Source organism: Fringilla coelebs (genome assembly GCF_963513975.1).
Source record: "Fringilla coelebs genome assembly, chromosome: 1".
Lineage (NCBI taxonomy): Eukaryota > Metazoa > Chordata > Aves > Passeriformes > Fringillidae > Fringilla > Fringilla coelebs.
The window spans coordinates 29,557,967-29,584,143 of record NC_140028.1 but is presented as its reverse complement, the minus strand read 5'-3'; the positions used below and the strand labels follow the sequence as shown (position 1 = coordinate 29,584,143).

The following is a 26,177-nucleotide window of genomic DNA, read 5'->3' as shown; positions in this document are numbered from 1 at the left end:
CTTTAGAAAATCATTAGTCTCTTTATAGGTTAAAATGTAACTGAGTTTTTCCCACTTTCTTATCTTCTGTTCCATCTTCTGTGCAGATGGTGCCTTTTCTTGTGAAAGTTAAGCCAACTAAATAGCTTTAAATATTTGTGAAAAACTGACTAATTACTAATTTTCCTAGATGTTATGATAAAATAAAATTATTTTTTAAGAGATGCAAATATCTGTTCCCAGAAAGTTCAGTCTATAAGCTTTACTATGGATTACATCAGATCCACAGGGCTCTGCCTAGGTACAGACCCCTCTGGACCAGAGTCATGTGTGGAGTTGGAAGTAACGGCATTTAGGGCTCTTCTCAAGTCAATCAAGAGATGTACTTTTGTGGTCTTTTTAATTTTGTTTTCCTTCACTTCTTGAAGTTGTGTCATTCTAAAAGGGAAGACAGGAGGGTATCCTAACCTCAAGAATTCCAGTGAAGAACATGTTTACTTGAGAGAGGGAATGGGGTTGTGATTTCTCTCTCTGCTCCCAGTCCTTTGAATAGTTTCTCCATAACTCTTTCATTTAAATTAAAAACAAACAAACAAAACCCACAACAACAACAACAACAAAACACAAACAAACAAAAACCCCTAGACAATCAACCCTCTATTCTGGATTAACAAGAAGACATAATCCACTTCAATTGAGATGCACTGAAGATTGCAATGAAAACTTTGGCAAGAAGAAATAAACACTAGTAACAGAATCTGCTGAACTGGAGGAACTAACTGAATATAGAATTGGGGTGGCATTTCCTAAAATTTCGAGTATTAGGCTTAACAGTTGGCAGGTACAACTGGCAGAAAGAAATGCTTCTGACTAACAACTTCTGGCTAATAACTACTAGCTATTCATTTCCCATGATATTTAAATAAAAGATAGGAGAAGTTAACTAACTGGAATGTGTACTCTGGAAAACATATTTTCTCTACTAATTGATTCATTTGACAGAATAGCAGTGTTTTTCAGTGTCAGTCACACAAAATGACTGTTGATGGGAATCATTATGTCCAGGCTTGCACTTCCTTTCAGTGGAAACTGCTATTAACATCTCAGTGCCTACAGAAGCAAAGCTTTTTACCTCCTTCTGCTATGACAGTTTGTCATTATGAATTCCATTTCAACACAGTGAGTTGAGCAAGGTGCACAGGTGAAGTGGGGGAAAATTTACTTTTATAGAGCTATTACATTGCTAATTACAACTAAATAAATATTGAAAGAGGAATTTCTAATAACATTAACCATTAATCTCTTTCAAATTTGTTTTGCTGGAGGACTGTCGAGAACTGTAACCACAATTTCAAGAATAATGAAGCAGAAATAAAGGGTGTTTTTATTATTTTTACCTTTCAGTAATGAGGTGACTGTTTGCCTACAACAGGCCAACGCAAACATCCAGTAAAGTGGAGGTGTATGCCATTAATAATAAATAAAGTCATCCTGATGAACTTTTACACCTGAATTTACTTGTTTTAATTCTGGAGAAATTATAGAAAATTGAAAATCACTACAGAGGTTTTCTATATACCTCTATGTCATAATACCTGTTTGCTATGAGAGCTGGAAAAGAATGACATTTCAAAAACTAGAAACACTCCCTGAAGGTACTAATATAAGGTGGTACCAAACTAGGACCTCCTGTCCCTGCTGTTGTTGGCCTATTCTGGCCAAGTCCCTCTCCTACCTTCCCCAAGATCCCACACCATAGCAATCCCCAGGTCAACACTTCTTAGCTGGGACCCCCTATCCACAGCTATTTGTCCTTGGACAAGAACCCCAGTGCCAGAAAAAGCATTAGGAGCTTTTCTCTTGTCCAAAGGGAAATTTGTGACTGAGGAAGGAAGGACAGTGTAGCTGTCTTGCAACACCAGAGAGAAGTCATAGTACAGAAGAGATATACCATGCTGATCCCCACTAGATCAGCACTTATTTTAATTCAGCCTGACCTGTATTAAAGGGCATTGCAGACAGTACAGGACACAGCTCTCCTTTCACTACCTGCTTTTAGGAAGCAGAGACCTTGTGGCCTCCCCAATAGCATGTGGAGATGTGCCTGGTAGTGTCCTTATGCTGAGTGTGTCCTGCGTGGTGTGCCCTGGCAGGACATCTCCAGACATGTTACAGGGAGGGCAGGAAAGTCTTTTCCTGAGACAAGTCTTTTCGTGGGAGGCAGTACCACTCAACAGCCACACTGAGATAAACAGTGAACTTTTTGTCAGTAATGCACTGACACTTAACATCTAGGACACTGCCTTCGTAGGCAAGGTCATAAATACAAATAAACTTTTTGCAGGATGCAGCACAGAGACCCGTGAAACCTTGAAATAAAGAGATGTGTTACCTGTCCATGCTTGAGTAGATCCTGAAAAGTATAGTCTGAGTATACTACTGTACAGGTAAAATGCAGACAGCTACTATTGTTCCTTTACATCATTGCAACATGTTTGGAGGCAAAATATTGAGCTTGTGTTCTCTTTAGAAAATAAAACAGTTGTATCTCAAAACTCATAAAGCCCTGCTTATTTGTGTCAGGGTTTGTTGTTCCAGGGCTGTATCTGCATAGAAGATTAATACATGTGTATTAATATACACATGTGCTCAGAAGATTATCTGGTAGGCTTAAAGAAAGGCTTTTAAAAAGACATGTCCTAATTTATTACAGAAAAAAAAAAACACCCAGAGGAAATCCCTAAATGCGGTAAAATCTAATGACTTGTATGTTTTTATCTTATTTTAGAGTTTTGATTTCTGATCTTTTGTGATTGATACTACAATCTTCCACATCTATTGAAAAGGAGGGTACATTAATTCTGCTGGCACAAGTACTGTTTCACACTCCTTCTCAAGTCAGAAAAAACAGAGCTAAAGTCCCCACAAAATTGTGGCATTATTATTCTGAATAGCTCTCAGTTACTGTATCCAGCAATAAGTACCGGGAGCAGAAAGAGGGCGAAAGGGATGCGTGGGAAAGGGAATGTTCTGTAAAGCAAAGGAACACCCTTCTGGTGTTTCCCTGGCTCCGGCTGCCATCTAGTGTTGTGCCGGGAGCGGTGAGGGGCGCGGCTCCTTGCGGGTTTGTGCATCTTCGCCGAGACCGCCCTCCGCCCGCATCCACGGGCAGGAGATCCACGGAGCCACCTCTCCCGGCACAGCAGCAGAGAAAGATGTAACCGAAAGCTGAGGAAGATCTCCTATGAAATTATTTCTCAAGTATCTGCAGTAAAACCACCTCTAAATAAAGTGATTCACATGGTTGTAAACGTAGTCTCTGCTGAGATAAGGAGTGACATAACAATGTAAACCTTTATCTTCCGCTGCATGAAAAGGGGAGGGTGGCTTACCTATTGCTGTGGCACAGCCATTGCTATTGTATTTTCTTCCTCTTTTCCTTCCACTTTAATGGCAGTGCAGAAAGCCCAATTCCCAACTAAAGCAACTTTTCTATAGAGAGAATTACCTCAAAGTCATCACTGGAATTGTGCAAACCCAAAGTAAGTACGCCACAGTGTATGCAGGCTATAAGCTTCTGGAACAGGATCTACACTCGTCATTATTTTTAGCATCTTAATAGCTTGAATTGTGCTAGAAATTGAGTTCTGCTTTGCTTTGGAAGAGAGCATTCCATTCTTTGATCCATTCTCCTCCTCAAACAGGCAGGAGTTCGTAGCTCTTTCATACAGTGCCATAATGTGCTCTCAGCTGAGCGCAGTCCTGCAGTTTGTTTGTTCCGAATGCTGCACAGGCTTTGCAGTGTGTCACATTTTCTTTGCCCTGTTGTTTTAGCAGGCAGACAGCAGATAGTGGTCACTGAGGACATTTCAGAAGCTCCCACTGAGCTTTAAGAAGCTGCAGATCTTTGCGTAAAGATTGTGCAAACTGGAGCATGATGTGACAGACTACATTCACTGTTAGTCTTGATGCTGGACAAGCAGCAATCCAGAGGTGGAACAGATTTTGCTGTGCACGGGAACTGGCTGACACTCTTTAGTGACACATCATTGACATCCTAGCGATGTCTGGAGATGGTGCAAAGGCAGCCATGCCAGCTGCTGTAGATCCAAAACCAGTGCTGCTGGAGAGTTGCCTGCCAGCACTGTAGCAACAGGATCATACTGGTGAAGGAAGTAATTACCTCCCTCACAGGTAATGAATAGAATTAAATCAGCAGCTGGCTTTGAGAGGATGGGAAGAACCTCAGGAAAAGAAAGAGATGTTTCTTATTTAAAATGCTTCATTACCAAGGCCACAAGATGACATTTTTTATCTAGTCAGAATGCCTAGTTCCCATGGACATTAGACTAAGCAAAATTAAACCACAGCTTTAGGTCACAGATATGAGGGATAGTCCATATTCCCCAAGGGGAGTGGGGGCAGAGGAGGGATTTTCTGCAGGGCTATTAAAGAGGGCTGGACAAGAGCCTGATGCCTTTTGTGACTGTGGCAGTATTTCACACTGGGAAGAGCTCTGCAGGATTGCATCTACTGGAATACTCTGCTTGGCAGCTAGAGCAAAGCTCTGCAGGTCATCATAGGAAATAATCACAACTTATCAGCAAATCAATAAATGGAGAGGACCAGTGATGGATGATTGCCAGGACAGTAGATGAAGATTCCTGCATACACAGCAGTGCTAGAAGTCACTGTTAACCATTTTGCAGTACTACTTGTTTTAGTGCCAGGCTAAAAATCAGCACCCTACTCTGAAGATCTCTGTTAAGATGAGTAGTAGGCCCTGTAGTAACTGTAGTGACAATGTAGTGATGTTTAAATTCTCAAGGTAAAGGCAAAGGGACTGGTTAAATTTCCTCATATAGTCCTTTAATTTCTAGTAGTTTTAAATTTTTTTTTTACTTACTCCAGTTGCTGACTCTGTCCACTTGATCTTGCACCTGTAAATTTTGAGCGTTCTTCATTCAGAGCTGATGTTCAAACCACAGTGGAATTTTCCAGCTGAAGTCCTGCATTATTCACAGAAAACCTATGCAACAAAGTTCCTTGTATACTCAATCCTCCATGAGGAATATTCATGACCTTGATAGTTTGTCTGTTCAATCTGTCGTAACTGCCCTTCCTATCCAATTGTCTCATTGCCCAGCGAAAGCTATCTTGGAAACATATAATTGTATCTTAAAATTAGTTTTAAAATATCTAAGAGGATTAATTCTACCACTCCATCTTTCAAAGCAACAAAAACACATTTCTTGTAGTTTTGAATATTCAGACTACCTCATATATAAACTCTCAATAGCATTTTGAATACACAGCAATCTTGACTGCTGTTTTGTTACAAAAACTTGTCAAAATTGCAGGCTAGATCAGAAACAAAATGTCTTCAAACTTAATAATTACATTTCAGTGACTTTCACATGACAAAACTGAGCGTATATTGAAGAGGTATCTGAGAAGATAATGCTTAGCAAAATGGCTAGTTTCCAACAGAAATAAAGTGAAGAAGGCCAAGATAATAATTATAACAAGTTTTTCCTCAGATAACATTATTGGGAAACCTAACAATGAGAAAGCCACATGCTTCAACCAGCTGATAGACGTCCAACACAAATGACTGGCAAGATAACCCATAAAGTTTAAGTCCAAAGTTTGAGGTTGGAGATGGTTAATGAACCATGATCTCATTGGAGTAAGCTGAAATATTGGCTCCAAAACCCAACTGCAGGTGCACACGTAATCCTGCATCTAAAGGCACAACACTTTATGATCTGAGCACATCAGAGGCCAAGAAGAAGCGGTGCTCAACTCCAACAGTTTGAGGCCCACAGATCCAGCTTGATGAGTCGCAGCACTGGACTGGATCAATGCTAAGAAAGGAAGCACTGCTAAAGCCACTGCTGCTAAAGTGTATTTATTTCTAATGTGTCCTGCCATCTTAAGTACTTTTTAGACATACTGCCATTTCACAAAGTTATACAGATTTTGTTATACAAAAGCCACAGAAATGGTACAGAAGGCATTTTAAAAATAACCATGATCCCACACACATTGTTTACAGCAATAAGGTTACAGTGAAATGCTCAAAAGGTTTACATCCTTGTCAATAGGAATTTAAAAAGTAATTTTAAGTCTGGCTTTTTGGGAAGACCTTTAAATAGGAGGCTAACCTTGTTAAGATTAATCATCTAGCACTAGATACATCTCAAAATGCAGTGTTTCTGAAAAATCTGCAAAAATCAACTGATATAAGAACCTGACATTTATAATATGCAATCTCATGAAACTTCAATATACCATTTTTCAATGTAAAAATAGTGGGACAGCAGTACATAAAGTCAAGTTTTCCAAAGCAGTGCTGTGTCTTAACTAAACAACCAGTGAGACAACTTTCTTTTCAACACACACACACAAAAAAACCCAACAGTCTAAAAACCGATGTGACATCCTTTTTTTAAAGTGCATTAATTATCTAACAGTGCACTAATGCTTTTAACAATCTTAAATACAAAAATGCAGAGAACCAGTATAATTTTAAAAGTTTACAGCAACTGATCCTAGAACTAAATCACTACCCTTTAGGTTCAGGTATATATCTCCCTCCGTGTACATTCTGTAAAACACAATGGAAACCCGGTCCTGGTTGGTCACTGCTTCTGTAGTTTACAAAAAACTAGAAAATTATGTAAAAAATATGGACTATGGGACAATTTTTTTGCCAGCTGAAATACTGAAAACTCTCTTGGTTTTAATGATTCCTTAGACTTTGAAACTCACTCATCCATGAAGAAACCCAATCAAAATTAACAAAATTACAATCATACTGCATCTTAATTTCAAGTAAGTACATTTGGTGTGCTCAGAACTTAATTCTGGAAGATAAACATATTTTCTGGTACAATAACTATTACTTTTGAAATTGCAAGGAATTTGCAAGTGTACTGGCCACATATGAGGCTAAAGAAGAGATTGTGTCCATCTACCATTGGAAAGGTAGAATGAGGACTACAAAACCAATGATACGTAAGTAATAAAGGCTTTAAATTGTAGCCAAAGCTACAAGCAACCAACAGGTTTGGAAATGTGTCAACCACCTCTACAAAAACTGCAATGAGGTAAGGAAATGGATACACTGGAGACCAGAGAAAGACTGGATAAACAGTAATGCCTTCATCTTTTTGGGTTCAGGATAAGATGTGATGATGCGGTGTTACAAGAGGTATGGGTTTTGTTTCTGTCACTTACAGAACTAGAGATCTTTATTTATCTATACATCAAAGAGTCTCTTGCTATGTGTTCCAGTACAGTATAAAACTTAAAAATACTAGTTGCATATATTTACTTATTTTTCTAGGGTTTTATCTAATTGTGATGTTAAACAAAATACTCAACAGTTAAAGCTTATTTAGAATGTTGCTCAATCTCAAAGCTCTACTTAGCAGCCACACCAGTACTGAAAGACTACCATCTATTCAAGGTAGAACGACCACCATGTGGGAAAATGAGACAACATTAGATAAAGACATTCATGGTGCAGATTTGGTGTTCAGTTGGTTTCATCATCTCTTCTCAGAGGAATTACTTGAAGTGCTTTGGCTATTCTCTCTCCAATAGCTCGACTACTTGCTGCAATTATTCTTCGAGACATCAAATCAAATGGTCCACCTAGAAAGCAAAGCAAACAAAGCAACCATTTTATATATGAAGAAAATTAAAAGTTGGTATGAAAATAAGCACTGAAAAATTTGAGTATAAATTATACATTATTATTTAGGACCAAATTTTCCTCTGGACAAAAATACATTTAACACAACAGGTATCTTGTATGACCTGCATTTCAATTCTCTTCAATGTATGCTTACTGTCTTTTTCCACTTTTCCAGGAGTCCAGCCAAGGGAGTAAAGGCTGTCTTCTTGCTTAAGAACATACAATTAACCCGTTCGTCATCTATTAATGGTTGGGAACTGCTCAGTAGATGTAGTTTGGAAAGAGGACTGAAAAGAACTTGCCTTCTTGTTTCAGCTACATTTTGATCCCTATGAGCCATTTAAAAGGACAAGAGAGTATTATGCAGGCCCATTATTTACCTGTAACATCCAGCAGTACTCCACCGGCTTCAGTAATAATGATTCCAGCTCCTGCCATATCCCAGCAGTGAATCCCCATTTCATAATAGGCATCAGCTCCACCCGTTGCCACAAGGCACATGTTCACAGCTGCTGTACCAACAGCTCTAATCCTAAAGGAGATACAAGATGTTGTTTTAATTGAGAAGAGTTTGCAAAAAAGTTACAGTGTCTGTAACAGAAAATGCAGAAAACACAGAACTATCATGATGGAAGTGAACTGAACTAGAGCAAGCATGATGAAGTGCTGCAATGAAACATAAAAAATGGAATTGAAGTGTTACTTGAAGAGTTTTCAAAATACAGTAAATTTGTAGAAACTACATTTACAAATTCTGTTAATAATTTTTTGTTTAAACACATCTTAAATGATTTCTTAAACTAAAACATATTATGGAAGATAATTTCCCATAAAACAGTAACAGTCTATTCTGCTCTCTGAATACCAGAATTCAAGAAGAGTGTACACTTTTCAGGGCTGGAAACTTTTTTTTTTTCAGTTTCTCTGGTGATGCTCAGTAAAAATCTCTGACTTGCCAAACCCTCTAACAGTAATCATAAAAAATAAATTACACAGCATAAATTTGGTCTGGATAACTTCACCAAACCCTCGTGTCACAAATTCCAGTTTCTTTTGGAAACTCAGGCATTATATTTATAAACAATAGTTTGAGACTGGAGTTGAGTTGCTTCTTGCAATAGTTGAGCTGCTATCAGTTACAATTTAATGTACAGTTTACTGCTAATTGAAGAAAGTGCAGTTTTTTGTACAAGTCACACTTATTTGCTATGTTGAATTCACAACACATCTAAAATGTGTTTCCTACTTACATCTTAGCATAAATTCTTTCACAACATCACAAGACTTTTTGAAAGTAGGAAAAAAATCTATGTGTTAAGTGTCAAAACAAGAATCCTGAGAATCTCAGCATAAAACTTGTTAGATCAGAAACATGAATACAATTGAGTAATGAAAAACTGCCTACTGAAACCAACTTTATACAAAATGGTTTGTGGAAATGTAGACTGGCTTATCTGGAGGAGAAAAAGCAGAGAATGCAACCAAAATAGGAGCAGTTTATGGACAATTTAAACTACTCAGACAAATTAAAACTATATGGTTTGGAAAGAGGAAAGGGAGATCTACTTTTGTCTTTTTATATATATAAATATTTTCATTACTACAAGGAAAGAAAACTAAGAAATGTAATATAGCTTCTGTTCATCCAGTTTTATCTAGGGAAAAAAAAAAGGCACAAAATTACATTTCATTTTTTTAACTACTAAATGCAGGACTCCAGAGTGTTGTAAGCCCAAACATGCTTTGCTTCTCAACACTAATTGTTAGCGTTCTCTGCTGCATGTCTCAGCTTGAAAAAGTTAAATACAGTTTCTCTATGGAAGCTACTAGACAAAACCATTTAAATCATATTTCATATTTAAGCTTTCAAATGTAATGCAACCAAAGCTTTCTAAAAATTATTGTATTTACAATATTAACCACTGTCAGTAAACATAAATATTTATAAAAACAGGAAGTATCTTACCCATGAACAGGAATACTGAGAAGTCTTTCCATATTAGAAAGAATTATTTTTATAGCCTCTGGATCACGATTTGACCCCAATTCTGTTACTAAAAGGGATTTTGTAATGTCTGGAAAAGAAACAAAACCTCACTCTTCCAACAGCACAACTTAAATAGTCACAGTAACTAGCAGAGTTTACTTCATTGCTTTCTTATAAGATCAAAGTATGAGTATCTTAATAAAATAGTACACATATCAAACATATAAAAATCTGTTATTATTTGGAAAATTGCAGGAAAAAAATACAAATAAAGAAGCATGATCTGCTCCAACTGTGCATATACACTAACTGATGCCAGTACTAAACAGAATTCTATTGCTATAAAAATTAAAAGAGTCTTGAGATACTTGAAGATGTCTTTTGAAGCATGGATTTTACTTGATGTAGGGTTGTAAGCACAGAAGAGTGGTACTGACTTAAACCAACCTGGGAGAAGCTGAATTGTTTGGTAGATTTGTTTCACTCTAAAGAAACATCTCAAACAGATTGCAGACATACAGGGAATTAAAGACAAAGAAAGAAACTAACAAAACCACAATACATGGGAAATAAAATCTTCACTTGTTGAGTCCTGATTTTGCACAGATCACATCATATGCATCAAAGAGAACATAAAAGGTGTTTCTTAAAACTAAACAGCCCATGGCCAAAGAAAGTCTTGCAAAACAAAACTATGAGCTAAGAAATACCAATATACCCAGGTCCCAAATTTCTCCAGCCCCACTTGCAATCTAATAATTACCAGAAAGAAGCTGCTTAGTTCAGCTTACCTTCTTGGCCCGATACCTGAAGTTTCTGACCATTGCAAAATGCACCTTTTCCTTTTCTGGCAGTATACATCTTGTCTTCTATACAACTATACACAATTCCAAACTCTATCTGAAAGAAAAAGGAAAAATACCTTATGGGGTTTTTCCCTTTATTCCTATTTCCTGTAAAATAGGAAATTACAGAACTTAGTTGTAACTAGAAGCAAGCAGTTAATTTGAATTTGATTAGATATTAAGCAATAAAAAAGTATACCTTTTTGTTTACAACAAAGCCAATTGAAACTGCCACAAATGGAAACCTACAAAACAAAACATTTCACTAATTTATACCAAGATACTAAATTTCTTTTATTACCATGCCTACTCTTAAAAAAGACAGTTGTCATTTAAATGTAATGTATATTTCAAAAACAAACTTGGACTATACTGAGTTTTTGGCAATTTGCACAATTTAGCTGACAATAGAGCCAACAACATTGATTTATCATTTAAAACACAAAGTTTTCTACCCACTGGGGCTGCCATTGCTGTTACAGCTGCTCCTAGCCTAGGAACTGCTTTTTACAGCCAAAGAATGCAAACAAGCCCCTATGCTACTCCTTGTTCCTTTCTCAGAAGGAACAAGCTGACCAAAATGGTCTCATAGAAACAATCAAATTACATCTCCCACCACCACCCCTTTCTCCACCAAAGCTATGAAAAAGACAGATATTGAAGAATGCAGGAAGAGTGAAGACAGTAAGACTATGTAAGACATGGTGGATTGCATCTCAGTCTAAGTTCAAAGTAATCAACCAATTAATTTTTTTTTTTTCAATTCCTAGACATTTCCTACTTTTTTTTCCTATTCCTAGACATTTGCCTTTTATTCCTTTTGTAAAAATACCAACTTTTAAGTCTTTAGATTCAGCAGAATGGGTTCTTTTCCTATAACTTTCTGAACATGTTATTCAGCAGGATTCAGAAGGTGTTTGAAAGCCATTGTGCACACAGCAGCAGTAATTTCAAAACTGAAATCAAACAGACTCTGAAAAGCTGACTGGGCCCAAAATCTATCCATTTAAAAGATTTAATTAATACGCTATCAGCATTACTCTGTAAGTCCCTTCCTCATCTTGGTGTGAAATACCATTGGTAACTACTGGTGATATCCTGCTTTTTTTCGTAGTTGGGGATCCTAGATCTCAATGGATTTGAGATTTCCTAGGAATCTGCACCTGAAGCTGTTACTCCCTTTCCGAAGATGCTGCAATGATGCTTTTTATTCTGAATCCTGTTCCTGTTGCAATCTGCCCAACTATCTTTGAAGTCCATGCCAAAGGCTGCTGACCCCTGCTATATAATACAGGCCTCGTATGGAACAAGTGATGCAGGAAACAGAGCTAGACTATTACAATACTCACAGGAATATTAAAATGCTTGCAAAGACTGCCCAATGGCTCTCAATAAGCAGCAATTTGTAACTATTAGCAAGTTCATAGTATCTCTTTTAAAAGTTTAAAAATTAAAAACAACCTTACTTTCATGGAACTGGAGAAAGAAAAAGGGCAATCAGTTAAGGTTGCTAACATAAAAAAAAAAAAAGAAAAGTGGACCTGTGTACAAAGTTGGTAGTTCCATCAATAGGGTCTATAATCCATGTGGGGTTATCTGTCAGAATGCTGCCCTCTCCAGCTGCAACAGATTCTTCTCCGATAAAGCTACAGTAGAAACACATTTAAAGACAGAAAATGTTTAAAATGTCTGAATTGCAACATTGTCCTTGACACCGAAATTCTTAAAAGTGAGATGAAGCTTTGAGTACTACCAGTGATCATATGCAAAACCTGAGAAATATCCAGAAAGCACCAAACATATCTGACCAAGCTTGCATTCAAATTTATAATATCAAGGATAAGCACAATATGCAGGGAAAGAATTTTAGACTTCAACATAGAAATAATACCAGAATTTAGCATTCACAATATACTAGAATAATAATAATTTAGCATTCAGAACATTGACCTTTTCCTAACTTTTTTCCAGAAACAGCATCATCAAATTTTGTTCAAAATACCTATAGCTATTTACACCTTTCAGCTTATTTGTGCTATACAACATTATTTTGTAGCTTGTGTTTTCAGTAAAGAAGGCCTCTGTGGTCTTATGTACCTGGGTAGAACATTGCAGCAACCTTTAAATGTCAAGACTGACTCCAACCCAAATACGACAGAAAGTTGTTAATCTCAAAACTTTAGTTTTAAAAGCACGACAAAGTGGTAACATGGTGAAGGGATGAAATTCAAACCAGAGTTCCTGAAGAAGATGGGTGAGTGCATGCTCAGTCACAGTACTAAACCCCCCAAATTCCACAAGTTTTGCTGCTCAGGAAAGTGTTTTAGACTGCAAAATTATTAGAATGAGTCCAAGGGGGAGGAATTCTCTTTGAGGCCTTTTGCAGGTTGTCACAATTTATCACACATTACTCAACCTACAAAAAGTTTGCAGTAAACACATGCTTTCCTCCAAAACCACGTAAAATAACTGCTGTGAGGAAACAGATGAGGTCTCTTTAATATTGACTGTGAGTTTTATGATTAACTACAGAAATGAAGATGACTAATCAGAGAGAAACAGCATGTTTCCAAAAAGCAGCAGACCTTCAGAAAAATGAGACTGAATATAGGTGGATGAGTAATTCACTAGAAAGTTCAGCACCATTATGTCTAATGCGACATTGGTTACCTAAAATAAAAAGAAGCTAAAATATTCTGAAACACTTATCAATGTCACAGAAACTGTTATTTCAAGGTCATTCCACAAGTCTGTATGCTTACACTAATTTGATTACTGAACTTTTGCACCACCTCAGCTGATCCAGTTCTATATAGATTTCTTACACTTCACATACACAGCTACAATAACAAAATCTCCAAGAAAATGAAAGAAAAAAAACCAGCAAACTGACTTTAAGGAAACTGTATTAAACTTAAGCCATTACGTCAAAATGCTAAAGACAGACCCATGTAAGTAAAATACAGATTACCCTCCAAGAATACACATTTCTCAGGGGGTGAGGGACAGGGGCATAGAGAGGGACAGAAGAAGGGGAAAAAAGGGGAAGAGTAATTAAGAAAACCAGTATTTTGCATGACAGTCTTTCTGTTATGCAGAAGAAGAGGACCCTGTCTTCTTTTAAGGATGTTGTAAAACTGTATGAGATCTGCTAAAGGCACACTCAGTTCCACAGGACCCATCCAACACTTAATTTGTTGAAGGCAATGCTACAACTTGTCAGCATGCCAGTTGTAATAAAACAAGCGAAATCATCAACTTTCCATTTTTTTTTCTGCCAAAAGCATACAACAAGCCATACCTGTGAGAAGGATACTTTTCTTTAATCAAAGAAATAATGAAGTTTTCTACTTTTTGATCAGTTTCTGTCACTAGATCTACAGGTGAACTTTTAGTCATAACAGATATTTCTTCTTTGAGTGCTCCACGGATTATCTGTAGAAACAAAAACAAATAGAAAAAAAAATCTTTCCCTGTTTCATTATTATGGAAAATATTAATTTTCAAAAAATCTTAAGCATAATTTTTAGTTATTTTCTGTACTGCACACACAAAACACAAGCAGTGACATAACCTAGATTTAACTGCAGGTGCTGGGACTTGCATCTCTAGTCCCTATTCAGTACAAAGTTTTACATGGCTTTAAATCTAAGCACAAAATGAGATCTCCAGGTAGATGAAAATGGAGCCCATTTTGTAAGGACAAGTTTACAAATTAAATATCAGAGTTGAATAAAACACCTAACACTGAGCTCCAGTCAGCTATTTTTAGCCAGACCCTGCATTTAAGATCTTAAAACTATCAGTATCAGCTTAAGCAAGAACCCATGCCTCACAGCCCACAGAAATATTTTACTGTAACTCAAAGATTTTCTGAGGGAAGACTTTAATGAGGTCATTGCAGAGACAACGTTACACATACTTTGCAGCTCCAGGGGATAGAATTATTACATGTGCCCTCTTGTCTGCCTGCCACAGCCTTCAAATGTACTAAGAACTACTAAGAACCAAAAAATTTGGTAACCACTTGTGCTGAGGTTTTGCCGAGACATACAAACTTTTTCTTGTTCTAAGCCATCTTACACCTCACATGGCAAAATATCACCGCTGTAAGGGATGGTTCTTATTTACAGAAGCAAAGCAGTCCTCATGAAGACAAACAATCACAGATTGGTTTGGATTGGAAGGAGCTTAAACGACCATCCAATTCCAGCTCTCCTGCCATGGGCAGGGACACCTTTCACTACACCAGACTTAGAGCTCCGTCCAACGTGGCCTTGGACACTTCCAAGCACAGAGAACACAATATGGTACTGAGCGCCATCAACAAGCCTCTGTACAAAGCTGATTGAGGTATTCACAAGAAAAGACTATCACCAACTTTCAGGTGGTAAAATAATACCACAGACAGGAGTAGGTAAAGGGTGAAAATCGAGATGCTCTTTGTTTAACATAATTCTGAATTTTATTTTTTAAATCAAACTCAAGGAAAAGAAGTTACTCCTTAGTCTTTAATCGGACTTCAAACCAAGGAAAAGGGCAAAGTTGTTTTCTTAAGTTAACTGAGTTCCAAACATAAAAGACACTCTAATCTTGTACTTGAACATCACAAACTATTCTACCCATTTAGGTTTCTGACAAAACACTACCCAAAAGAAATTCCAACATCAACTTCCTTCAAAAGCTATATACATATTTGACCAAATAAATCACCTTATTATTTATAAAGAGCTTATACATACCTCCCCAGCTTTCCTTGCTAAACCAATTGCATAATCCATACATTCTTGCCAGGGATCTGCCATCTTTCCCGAGATAAAGAGCCTAGCAAAAGGAAAGATTAATGCCAAAAATTATTACGGCTTGTTTTCTTCCTTTTTTTTCTTTTTATTTTTACAAATTCGAAGTTTTTTCCTTCACTGGCTTAAGTACTGCTCAAACGAGGAAGCAGGCTGAGCGCACGCCCCGCCCCGGCCCGCCCCGGGCTGCAGGACGCGTCCCGAGCGCTGCCGGACGCGCGGCCCCCTCACGGTGCCCGAAATGGCGGCCGCGGCGCGCGCCGCACTCTCCGCCCCCGCCGCCGCCGCCGCCGCTCCCGCCCAGGCGCAGACGCCGCGCGCGAGGCCGCGGGCCCGCCTCCTCCGCCGCCGCTCGGTGGCGCCCGCGCCTGCGTGTGAGGGAGCCGGGGCAGGGCGAGGTCGCCTCGGCGCCGGCGCTGTCAAAATTTACAGTGGAAGTGTGGAAATTAGGCTTTGATGTCGACTTGTTGATAATTAGACGCGGCAGGGCGGAGATATCGTAAATGCCCTGCCATGGAGCACGCGATTGAAGTTTATCATAGAATTGAAAGGATGGTTTGGGTTGGAAGGAGCTGTAAAGATCACAGGCAGCCCCTCTGCCGTGGCCAGGGATAGCTTGCACTAGGCCAGGTTGCCAGAGCCCCATCCAACCGGGCCTTGTTCCCTTCCCGGGGCGGGGCATCCACAGCATCTCTGGGAAACCTGCGTCAGTGGCTCCGAACCCGCACGGAGGGCGAGCTCACAGAGTTCACACAGGTTTTGGAAAGCAATTTGCAGTGCAACTGATGCATCTTCAATATTAATTAAAATTACATAGAGGAAAAAACTTTCCAAGCCTGACTGATACCGGTTTATTTTTCTCCCCCCTGTGGTCTTTTGAGCCTATTTTCTGTTACCAGGTAAAGGCAAAACACCGAGGGTTTGTTTTGTCCTCACAAATTGCAGCTGATGTAACTGACTGTCCTATGTAAAAAGGTGATCTGGCTAAATAGGGCAAGGGTTGAAATTTGCTTTATGCTTAAAATAATCATAAAATATCTACCACACCAAAAGAAGCAGTCTTGCCCTATTGCCCCAGTGCCAAGCCAAGGCACAGCTAGGCCAGAGGGGGTTAGTTTTGTCCTTTCCACACCACTGGAAAAGTTTCCACTCTCACTGAATCTGTTGTGTGGGGCAAGTCACTGTGCAATTCCACATTTCCTCCTTCCCATCTCATAAACAAGAATAAGCCTGCTTTTTAAAGTTTTCACAGTCATTAAAGAACTAGAGAGAGGATAAGTTGTGTTTTTATTGATTATTTTGCAAGTCGTTCTTTACAAGGTTACACCAAAAGCACACAGACCACTGAAAGAGGCTCTTTGGCTCAGATTCGGTTTTTGTTGAGGCAAGCAGCTGAACATGCCTCAGTACAATCTATATAGGACTGCATGAGTGTTATGAAAAATGGCTTTTTTGACATCATTAATGTATACTTAACATTACAGCAAGGGTTTTACAGGAGATTTCAAATTCTGCATTCACCTTAAGATCAACAGAAGTAAAACAGGAATGCGTGAAGTTCTGTCCTAACAAGTATAAGAATTTTCCTAATCCAAACCACAATTTCTATTCCAGCTAAAATGAAATTTTGTATTTTATATCTGAGGCTACTAGGAGTAAAAATAAGCTGCAAGGTGTATTTTTATGTGTCACCTGATAAACTGGATGAACAGTGGTGACATATTGATAAAAACAGTCTGCAAACCAGACTGATCACACCCCAGGGTGCATGCTTTTCCAAAACAGACATAGAGACCTAAAATTGTGAAAATAAAAGTATGAGAGATTACTGCCTGCTTTCTTAGTGTGATTTTTTACTTTTCGTTTAGTACAGCATTGCCCAGCTGATATAACAGGTCATGTATCCAAGCAGAATTGAACTCTTGGTGTTAAAACAACCCTTTCCAAACTGTTGCATTTATTACAAACACTTGCCAGGCAACCTTGCAGCAATGTTTGAACTGGAGCAAGGCCGGGAGCTGCTACTACAGCATCTGACAAAATGTTTGTAAATCCTTTACCATGTGCATTCTCTAAAATTACAGCTAGAACAACTAAAACGCTTGATATTCACCTATTTTTGTAGTTTGGCTGAAAGCACTGTTTGTTGTAAAATCCAAAAGTATTTCTTTTGATAAATTCCTTTTCTTGCTTGTATAACTTTACATACATCTTTTTTGCATCTACTAGAAGTTTTGTTTATTAACTTAGGAGTGAAATAATTCAGCACCTTCTAAATACAGGCCTGTAAAATTAACAGTGGTTTCAAATGAGAATTGACTCCTCTGAAGTATTGGGGGTTTTTTTTCAAATGTAGTTGTTGAACTTTCTGTATGAAAATGTGCTAAGATAATGAGTTAAAAGAAAAAACAAAACAAAACGCTGAGTAAAGATACATTGGAATCTAAAGGTAAAATGAGAGCAGTTCTAACCTATGCAAGATCCTGGAGGTCTGGAAAAGTTTCTGCTTTTGTTCCTAGTACCATTGACTAGGGTGGAGTTTTCAAGTTTTCATCTCTTCTCAATTATTTATCTGTCAGACTAATTTGGTTTTGCTTCTCAATTTCTGAAAACTACCTGGAATGAGCTTCTGTGTACAATCCTAGACACATTCCTGGAATAAGATGATAGTGAAAACTTTCTGGAGTCTTACCAACTGCGACTTGCCATGTTTGTACTGTCATTTACAGGCTGATAGACCTTAGCCATTACTGGCAATTGATGAAAGCAACCATGCTGGTAAAACCTTTGAGGTCTCCCCAAAGATTTGCTTCCTGCATCCCAAGTCTATCTTCTCTTTATCCACAAAAAATGTTATTTCAATTATTTTGCCTGCAAATACTAAGAGAGAAAAATCAGGGGCAGGAGAAAGGGTGTAAGTAGAAAACTCTTGAAGATCGAGCAGAAGATTTTCTGCTAAAAAAATGGAGAAATGACCCTGTTGTACAAGAGTATTTTTCACTTGCTTTTATAGCAACAGGGTGGGAAAAAAGTTCTCCTTAGGGCTCTTCCCAGCTCAGTGGTTCCACAATGCTGGTTGGGCTCTTACTGCATATTCTGTACCACAGCAGCCTAAGATAAAAAGAAAGATGAATAGACAGTTGCAGATGAAAGGGAGGAAAATAAGTAACAAGGGAAAAGGGAACTGTCCCTCTTGTACTGGAAAGCAAGATAACAGCTGAAGAGACAGGCAGGGGAAAGCAGAAAAATGCTCCTGTACTTTCCACTGACAGGAGACAAAGATTTCCAAAATATCCAGCCCTTTCCTTCATGGAAACCAAAAACATCTTCCTTTGCATGACATCCCCACCACATCCAGTAAAGCAATTTATTCATACCTAAGTCATATCTAAACTACAGTAAAGAATACTTAAAGCAAAATAAGTGACAGGCTTACTGAGATCTTTTATCCCCCACCTAATCAGGAAGACACCTGAGTGAATTTACTTTTGCTTCATAAATATCATTAAACTATTACAAGAAGAAAATGTGAACCTGGTGTATGGACAGTGCCGGTTTCCAAATGCAATCAAATCTGTTTGTGTAGATGTAGAAAAGATGCTGCATTAGCATAGTATGTTTCTTTCCTTCAGAAAAATCTCATACATTTTCACTATTTATTAAGACATACTGTCTTCATATAAAAGTTTACATTTCCATTATTTATTAAGACATACTGTCCCCACCACTTACACAAAAATAAATACCAAATTTAAGAAAAAAATTATTTATATTATACAGCTCAATAGAGCAAGAATTTATTTTAGAATGTGAATATCTGTAATATTCCTTATTATAATTTTCCTTTCAGGACAAAGTTCTTCTGTCAGTCAAGCAACTGAGAAATTGATGGGAGTTGTGTCTTTAAAATGGAAGACATTCTGGCATACCAGTGATTTAAAAAGAAAACTGGACTTCCTTTAATGCTTCTAAAAAATACTGGAATTTTTTTTTTTTTTTGGTGAAAATTTATTGACTAACTAAAGTAGGATTCTGTATCTTCTATAACTAGAACATCATTATCAAGATACTCCAGAATTATATTCCCTCCATTGTACAGTGGATAGTCTTTATCAGATAGCCATGTTTCCAGTGTGTGTTCAAATGGCAAGGCTTCTCCAGAGGCAGCATGGCACAATCTCAGTTTCTGTACGACAAACAGGACAGAAATTAACACCAAGATTTGCCTATCCACGATGAAAGAAGTGGGGTGGGACAAGCACAAAAGGCTAAAGAGAAACTAAAACCAAAACGCAACAACCTGGAAAATGTTTGTTATTGCTGACTTACCTGGGATGTTGATTTGTTGTTGTCATTTTTAAGGCTTGCTAAGGAAGCTGCAAAATCTACTACTTTGCCAATACTCCATTTACTGCAAAAGAACATGGGTTTGCTTTTCTCTTTGTTCCCTTTTGGTAAAAATACTTGAAAGTAAATTCTTTCTGTCTAGAAAAACATGAAAAATAAGACAAAAATGAAAACAATTGATGAATACACAATGCCAGGGCCTCACACAGGAGGTCACCTTTTCTGGGGACCAAATGGATTGTGGGCAGGAAATAAGCCCCCTGATTCACTTGGCAAATTAATTATGTTGGACTTCTTCCCTGAACACCCGAGGAGTGGTGTTACACCCTTACTGGAGATAAAATAAGGAAGGCTTAGGGAAAGCTTTTGTTTGTGGTAAAGCTGATGGTCTTACCACTCTGGCAGGATTTAATCAACAGTTTGCTGACACTCCCATGCCCTCTGCTGTGCAGTCTGACAATGACATTCGTTAAAAAGAAAGAAAAAAATCCAGGAATCCTAGGACAATCATCGAGTTTCCTGGGTGTTCCACCTGTCCTCAAAGAAATGGTGCAGTCAAGAAATGGAATGGTCCACTAAAATGAGCTCTAGGGCAAAGTTTGGGAAAATGAGGTAAAGACCTACTTAAACCTGTTTGATGTTTAAAATAACCAGTAGACATTCATCAGATGCCCAGCAGAAGAAGCTCATTTTCCTGCTTTCCAACAGTAAAATGTATAATAAATCCCCTAGTGTCAGACCTTCTCTTTTTTCAGGGTGACAGTGTTATTATTAACTACTACCCCTATGAAGTTTAAAATACCTGTCTGTCCCTTTACTAACTCCCAAAGCAAAGGGCACATGAAAAACTGTTTCGAGGTTTGGATAATTCCCAAGAATGGGTAATTTCTTATCATTTCACTAAATGAGTGAAACTGGGACAGATTTTTTGGCCTGAACAAACCTGGAGTATGCCCAAGGAATCATCATTTTACCTATGCAGAAACCTCAGCTGTAAAAAGATGATCACAGTACCCACCGTATTGTACTGACCGTTACCTGTACCTCCTTTCTCCCTGTTTCATGAATGGGATGATAATCGTGTTATGCAGTTTATAAAAATCATTTCTCACATGGGTTTTTTACACATACAAATAGTTTTGTATATACAACACCCCCAAGCTTCAGATGCTAATTCTGGATGAGTAGCTGAATCTGTAGCTCAAACATCTTGGTACCAATCTAAGTTGGTGTACTCATGCCTCTACACTCTCAAAATTAGCAAACTCAAATATTTAAGGCACATTCTTATGATAAGATTACATTGTCCACTGCATGCCCCAACATATGAATTCAGTCTTGGTGGGAAAACCAAGCAATTACATGTTTCAAGGCTAGATGATCTGAAATATTGATATTGCTAGCCAAGTATTAAGATTTGACACTATCTGCAAAAAGGGTCCAGGGGACAAGGAACCACAAGCTAAGTTGTGCTATAAAATTCTGTGCTGCACTACTTACACAATTGTGCTACAGTGATTCTAGAAATCCTGTTCTAGTCTAATAATGGAATTCTATGCTCTGCTGATCATCAAATTCTGTTAAAATAATAAGATTTGATAAACTTAGTGCTGTCATCTTTCTGCCAAGAATCCCCAAAAGACCCCGTTTGTCCCTGCTGTGCTATGTGACAGCCATGTGGCAGGCAAATACATTTCTGCTATGAAGTAATAGAATTTGATTCCACTGCTCCAAACTCCACACGGACATCTTATAACAGACATAAGACTAGTGAGATTGCTTTTGGGTACCAGGCTGAAATGTACATTTAAGGGGTTGTGATCTTGAAAAATTAAATCCAAAACTAAGCAGAGGAAACTCGATGAAGATCAAACAATTTAGTAATCTTTCCACTTCCTTTGAGAATTCAGTTATTGAAAACAAACATCACTGACCTGAGGCAAGGACTTGTCCCCACATGCGTGCATTTTCAGTTTCATTAATGCCACTTTTGCTGCTGTCTCACTGTTTTTTGCTCCTTTACGTTTTTTGCTTTTCACTTCATCACTCTTTTTAGAATCTAAGAACAATATTATCCTGTTAGTGTGATCATTCTGACAGTTTCCTGAGCATATTATATGACATAGACCCACTTAGTCTGTTGGGTCTCATCCTATTGCCAAGGATGCCATCCCTTTTCGTGTCCATGCTTTCCCAAAGTTCATATCAGCATTTTTAGTTCTAGCAGAATTCCCTTACATTGAAAGGTGAACATTATCACCATGTAAACACAGGCTGCAAAAGCCAAATAGATACAAATTCTGGAGTTTCTACACCTGTGGCTATCACAGCATTCATATGGCAACATTTCGGGTCCTCCTTTCTACACATAATGCCACTGTCCAGCTGGGCAGTGCTGTTTTTCTCTTTCCCATCCTAGAACTTGTTTAAAACCTGCAAAACATTACATGGTAGAATCAGACTTTTCTGGGCATCTTGATTGTGTAGGTGTTATCCTAGCAGATTGACATGCACATCCAACACAATTGCATTATTTGCAATTTGGATTAATATGGATTAATATGTAAATAATAATGGCTAGGTAAAATTCATTATAGTATAGCACTTGTAGAATGACAACAAGACAATAATTCTGAAAGAAACCTGTGCCCTATTTATTTCTTTAGAGATTCTCCTTGTACTGTTGTTTTGGCTCAGTTTAGATGAAGAGTATTAAATTTTGACATGTGAGTTTAGGGCTATTTAACCAAGGAACTCCCATCCTTTCTTCTTTGGTCAAACCTGACTCCTCAAAAGGAGGTCAGAAACTCAAATAGTGTTCTGAAAAAAATATAAGAAAATGAATATATATGCCCCTGTACTTACCTATAATATGTTGAACAAGCTGCTGGGTGGCAGCCATTCGAGGTTTCGGTGTGTCCAGCTTCTCACACTCATGGTCTGATTGATGACGATGTCTGTAAACAACAAAGTAAAACTTCTATTGCGTTTTCCATACATTAGTGAATGAATATTGATGTTTAAACACTGTTCCACTCACCTGAGACAAAAATGTTTTTCACAATAAGGACATAACACTGGCACAAGCTCCTTTGCATTGCAGTCTTTGTATGAGCATGGGTAAGATCTGTGCTGATCGGGTTTCACAGAAGTGTTTCTTACATTCACCTAGGAGTAAGTGCAAAATATTTTGTGTAAATAAACAGGTACTACAGATATAAGTTACCATCCCAGCTTTCTCAAAGATCTGTGATAGCTCTCTATTCTATGGGCAAACTTGGTCCAGCTATTCTCTCCTACTTTTGCCCTGGTTATGTTTAGCTTAGAGGCTGAAAAAGAACTGTCATCCTACTCAATTTACTTCTGAGAGGAAGAAAAAGAGTAGATTCATTTTTTTAAGCCTTTCACATTCTAAGTTAAAAAATTCATACTTGTATACCACATGCGTTCTTCTAGTCTGAAAACACACAGCTAAGTTGCATGGAATTTAAATTAAAGGCTGTCATATATTATTAGATTACCTCAGAACACCCATGAGCATCCCGGCTCCTGTGCTGAAGGCTTTGTGGAAAAAGAAGAAAATATCACACTGTTACCAACATTCCAGGAAAAAAAACTTGCCTGTGAAAACATTTAAGTGTTTAAAAGACTAATCTGACATGTTTTATCATGGAAAAATTTCAATTAGATAATGAATCTTCTCCAAAGTTTGTTCTATGCTATGCATTTCACTTCTTGAATGGATAGATCATATTCTTTTTCAGAATGTAAAACATTTAGCTTTTGAAACTTATGCTTCAAGATAAACAAACCATTTCAAGAGAATGAAGACATTAGCATGCTTGAGAGTTCAGTTCAAAGCAACCAGAGCTTGTCTGTTGTAATGGATTTTCAAATTTCTTCCATAATGGCAGAAATCCCTTGAAGGCTTCTGATATGTTAGAAGTGAAATCTGCCCCCAATCGCTGAGCTTTTCTCAGCTGCCTTCTGCTAATCAGAAGTGTAAATAAAAGCACAGGCCCTGATTTCAACCTTGCAAGAAACCTCAAAAGTTTTTCAAGAAGAAAACATAATCAGCCACCTCCTTCTGTGACAAGGTCACCCATTTATATGACACTGCGAAGCCAGCAGATGTGGTATTTTGCATTTTTGCAAAGCTTTTGACACAGTGTCTCAGAATGTTCTTCTGGACAAAAAGGTCCAGCACACAGCTAGACAAATCTGTAGTACTATGGGTGAGCAAATGGCTGATGGTTTGGGCTCAGAGGGTCACATAGTTAATGCAATTGCTTCAGTCTGGTGGACAGTGGAGTTCCCCAGGACTCAATTTTAGCGCCAGTGCTCTTTAGTATTTTTATAAATAATCTGGATACATGTTATGATTGCCAACCATTCTAAACCAGGAAAAGCTGTCAACTCCTTTGAGGGTGAAGAAGTCACACAGAGAGATTTTTGATAGACTAGAGAGCTGGGCAGTCACCAATTATATGAAATTTATTGAGAGCAAGTACAGGATTCTTCACCTAGGATGAGGGAATCCTGGTGACCAAGCATACAACATGAGGAAATGGAAAGAAGCTGTGTCACAGGAAGTTCAGGCTGAACATTAGGAAAACGTTTTTAGGGAGGATGGCTGGGCACTGAACAGGCTCCCCAAGGAAGTGGCCATGGCACCAAAACTGCTGGAGTTCAAGGATTGTCTGAATGACACTTAGTCATATGCTTTAGTTTTAGTCCTGTGAGGCGTAGGCAGTTTGATCTGTTGACTCTTGTGGGACCCTTTCAACTTGAGGAACTCTGTGATTCTATGAACTTACCAAAAGATGCCTGAACAGCCATCACATACAAAAGGAAGAAAATCTGAAACAAAGAGATTTGTTTGCAGTTAAGACAACATGGTTGTCGTTTTGTTAATAGTGTCTGGCTTAATTTTCACATTATTAACTTTTGTTTACCAACATCACAGGGTAGGTATATTTTTAAGAATACTTAGTAACTGCATCTACACTTTAGCTAGAAGTGGCTTTTGTTAACTCCCCAATTAATATTACAGAAAAATATATGAGCAGGTAAATTATACTTGTATACATTCCAGAAGTTGGAATTAGACTTTAAATTCAATTTTTTTTTTCCGTATCAAGCCATGACCCTGGAACATATGGCTAGCCATCAAAATTACTTGTTATGGTAAAAACGAAATTTATTGTGAGACCACTCAAAACTCTATTTACTTAGAGTGGACAATTTAGATTTTTTTTATGGGCTGCCAACTGGAGGAGATGCTGGCTTTTTAGAAGGGAGAGCATCTCCTCCAATGGACAGTCATAATGATCCTGCCCCTTCTTCACATCATATCATACATACTGTCCTTGGGTGATTAAAATTGCACACACTTCCTAAGCCTCTGTACACATTCCCTGCCTACCACATAAATTCTTATACATAAAATCACATCACTGTCTGCTGAACTCCACCACATCATTAATGGCAGCGAATGCCAGGTCAGTCCACTACTCTGCTCCTCCATCCTTCGGATTTTATGCTGACACACCACCACGCAACTGGACCACGCAGCTCAGGTCACGATCATCTCGATCCCTTCATCTCTGAGTGGTCCCTCAGAAAGCTCTCGGTACGGGCGGTTCTGCTGCTTCTTTCTGAGAAGTTACATTTCCAGTCACACTCTCCGAGATCACTGAAGGCAGCAAGTGTGAGGAAGGGGCAAGCGCCTATTAACCACCCGGTGAGGCAACAGAGGTGACAGGCGCTGGCACTGGACCGTGCAGGGCTGCAGCAGCACAGAGGACTCCCCGATCGGGGGGACACCCCTCGCAACCCCGCACCGCCCCCGGCCCACCGCCCCCGTCTCCGCCGGGACCCGCCCCGCTCTCCCTTACCGAGTTGGCGGCACTCGGGCACCCCGCAGTGCTGCCCCACCTCCAGCTCCGCCATGTCGGCGGCACGCAGGAGGCGGGGAAGAGGCGGGGCGAGCAGGGCCGCGCTGCGGAGGGGCCGGCGGGACCCGCCCCCGGGCGGGCAGGTCCGAGGCGGGGCCGGTGGGGACCCGCCCGCGCCGGGCTGAGCCTGAGCCCGGGCCCGAGCCCGCCCCGCGAGCTCGGAGCGGCGAGGATGCCGGCAGGACCGGCTGCATCGCCGGGCTCAGGGCAACCTGAGCAGCCCGTGTCGGCGCAAGCCTCAGCCTTCAGTGGGCCCAGAGCCGCGGCTGGTTCTCCTCGGGCTGTTCCGGGGAAAAAAAAAGGCGTGCTTTGTCTCGCTATTTGCGACGTCCCTTGGGGCAGAGCCTTGTTCCCGGAGGCAGAGCGGAGGTAGCCCGACTTCTCCAAGCACTTCGTGCATTCTGCAACCTGTTGGTGCCACTGAGGTTTCCTTAGCGGCGCACCCACCACTTCTGTAAAAAAATACATTCCTTCAGAATTCAGTGTTATTTTCCCAGCCTTGACCGGCGTGCACGCCTGTGCCCGAGGGTGATGCTCTCCCAAAACACCTTCTTGCGG

The 26,177-nt window shown here is 39.1% G+C and overlaps 2 protein-coding genes across 3 annotated transcripts; both read right to left on the bottom strand.

The window, feature by feature from the left end:
* Nucleotides 1–5,880: 5,880 nt before the first annotated feature.
* Nucleotides 5,881–15,552, bottom strand: IMPA1 (inositol monophosphatase 1). The gene is made up of 8 exons (XM_084203187.1): nucleotides 15,259–15,552; nucleotides 13,818–13,951; nucleotides 12,058–12,162; nucleotides 10,716–10,761; nucleotides 10,463–10,571; nucleotides 9,651–9,759; nucleotides 8,065–8,216; nucleotides 5,881–7,641 (listed from the first exon to the last, which is right to left on the bottom strand). The coding sequence occupies exons 1-8, from the start codon at nucleotides 15,319–15,321 to the stop codon at nucleotides 7,523–7,525; spliced, it is 837 nt and encodes a 278-aa protein (XP_084059313.1). The 5' UTR covers nucleotides 15,322–15,552; the 3' UTR covers nucleotides 5,881–7,522.
* Nucleotides 15,553–16,626: 1,074 nt separating this feature from the next.
* ZFAND1 (zinc finger AN1-type containing 1) lies at nucleotides 16,627–25,683 on the bottom strand. Of its 2 annotated transcripts, none has more exons than XM_084205920.1 (8): nucleotides 25,560–25,683; nucleotides 24,480–24,522; nucleotides 23,184–23,223; nucleotides 22,703–22,830; nucleotides 22,528–22,619; nucleotides 21,597–21,721; nucleotides 19,645–19,800; nucleotides 16,627–19,501 (listed from the first exon to the last, which is right to left on the bottom strand). In XM_084205920.1, exons 1-8 carry the CDS (start codon nucleotides 25,612–25,614, stop codon nucleotides 19,331–19,333), a joined length of 810 nt encoding a protein of 269 aa, XP_084062046.1. In that variant the 5' UTR covers nucleotides 25,615–25,683; the 3' UTR covers nucleotides 16,627–19,330. The 2 variants fall into 2 exon arrangements, with proteins under 2 accessions (XP_084062046.1, XP_084062047.1); XM_084205921.1 differs by having other exon boundaries at nucleotides 16,627–18,426.
* Between the last annotated feature and the right edge of the window lie 494 nt (nucleotides 25,684–26,177).